This window comes from Cucurbita pepo, unplaced genomic scaffold (genome assembly GCF_057944985.1).
Source record: "Cucurbita pepo subsp. pepo isolate OVF unplaced genomic scaffold, ASM5794498v1 scafford_253, whole genome shotgun sequence".
Lineage (NCBI taxonomy): Eukaryota > Viridiplantae > Streptophyta > Magnoliopsida > Cucurbitales > Cucurbitaceae > Cucurbita > Cucurbita pepo.
In genome coordinates, this window is record NW_028258134.1 from 680 (window position 1) to 2,470 (window position 1,791).

At 33.9% G+C, this 1,791-nt stretch overlaps 1 protein-coding gene across 1 annotated transcript; it reads right to left on the reverse strand.

The window, feature by feature from the left end:
- Nucleotides 1–1,026: 1,026 nt before the first annotated feature.
- LOC111783990 (S-protein homolog 1-like) lies at nucleotides 1,027–1,475 on the reverse strand. The gene is made up of 2 exons (XM_087121057.1): nucleotides 1,254–1,475; nucleotides 1,027–1,164 (listed from the first exon to the last, which is right to left on the reverse strand). Exons 1-2 carry the CDS (start codon nucleotides 1,473–1,475, stop codon nucleotides 1,027–1,029), a joined length of 360 nt encoding a protein of 119 aa, XP_086977183.1.
- Nucleotides 1,476–1,791: the final 316 nt, after the last annotated feature.

Here is a 1,791-nt window from a genome sequence, read left to right on the forward strand (position 1 = left end):
ACCTATGTCCCAAGGATTCACTGGTTCCTTGTGACATAGTTTAAGTACCTACACCCAGGTGTTCATGCGTTTCCAACGACGTAGTCATTGTCGTAAGACCATATTGCACTACTCATCGGGAGGTCTTTAAAATATCTCGGGTTCTCGTTCAAGAGTTTTTTGTTAAGTCTTGAAGTACAACTAAGGAAAAATTCTTAACAAGTACATCCTAATCCATATGAGTCATAAATATTTTTCTATATGCATAAATCTTTCATAAGTATCTTGTCACTTGGTAATCATAAAAACCTTGATTTCTTATCAAGTGTCTTGAGGGGTAGTTACATACTTTCTCTCTTAGCTCATATCCCTAAGTTGTTATAATCTCCTTAAAATCTTTCATACTTACCCTTATATTGTAAATGAGTCTCATAATTTTTTTTTGAGTATTTAAGGTTTTGAAAACATCCTAGAATTCTTATAGGGATATTATGGTCATTTACCATCGGAAAACTTGGTTTAAATCGTCAACATATTTCAATGGCCTTGTAACATAAGTCTCCTCATTCAATTAAATGTCATTTAGGGGTCACTTTACTCCTAAGCCAGCTATATATAATTATAGGGGAATTTTAGTCATTTTACACCTACCCTGGGTTTAGCCTTTTATCATAATCTAATTATCATCAAATTTCATACATAACCTTATCATATCATATTGAGTCTTCTCCTAAAATTTCATGAAAAATAGAATCCATTTAGTATGATTGTGGTTTAGGCGCATTGAAATCAACATTCATGTGGACATTAATGATGGAGAACTTAAATACTTACCTCAACCTCAATTTCAATTTTCTCACTTTCTGTGGACATTAATGATGGTGAACAATGGGCCCACCCCTCAATTGCAATTTGGAGAACAACAATACACTTCGTTACGAAATAAATTTCATACAAAAAAAAAAAAAACAACATTTTTGTGTTATTCCATTAATTTTCATTGGTTCCGGAAGGATAATTCCACCAAAAGGAGATAATAAAGCTTCTCTAACTTTTATAGTTCCACTTGTGAATCAATTCATCAACATTAGCAAGAAAGTTTCTCAAGTAAATTCCATCATCTTTAGCCGTCCAAAGACAAGTTCCTACAGTTCCACGTTTGCACCTATCACGGAGCCATAAGTGCTGCGTTTCAGCCAAAAGCTTTCAAAAGAGACATATGCTTGTGGCGTCTCCAATTTGCACCAATAGAGGGTTGATCCCCAAAAGCTAACCTTGAAGTTCCACTGGTAATCATCTCCATGATTAAGCAAACGATGATACCCCAAGTCATCGTCTTTAGACTGACAATGCACAAGCAACCCAAGTTTGCTTAGCCCGTTAACCACATGAATGTAATATCTAGAAGGTCCTGGTGGTGGTAACGCGACCCTTGGAACCTGAGCCCCAACTAAAGCCACCGTGAAAAGAAAGAAAACGACAATATTCTTTATCATTTCCTAATCAACCTTTCGCTTAACTACCAATTTGTGTTGGACATGTGAATAAATATACATACTTATAGTACATGCAAGAAACTATGTAAATGCATGCTATGGTTGCAAAAAACTCAATCATTTAACTCATTTCCTTTATGCAACACAATTTAAGGTTAATTTTGGGATAATTTGAGAGATTTATTAGATTTTCAATAACAAAATTCCTTGAATAGATAATAGTTATTAGCCCAAGAATAATAAATATTTCATTGATTTTTAAAACACTCTCATAAAATGGACAACAAAATATGAATACTTCCCGGTAGAAAATATA

What these genes read in the sequence shown, in the direction of transcription:
- LOC111783990 (XM_087121057.1), bottom strand. Translation starts at nt 1,475, where the DNA reads ATGATAAAGAATATTGTCGTTTTCTTTCTTTTCACGGTGGCTTTAGTT. An exon ending in ATTACCAGTGGAACTTCAAG is followed by an intron (nt 1,165 to 1,253) that starts GTTAGCTTTTGG and finishes GCTGAAACGCAG; the next exon opens with CACTTATGGCTCCGTGATAG.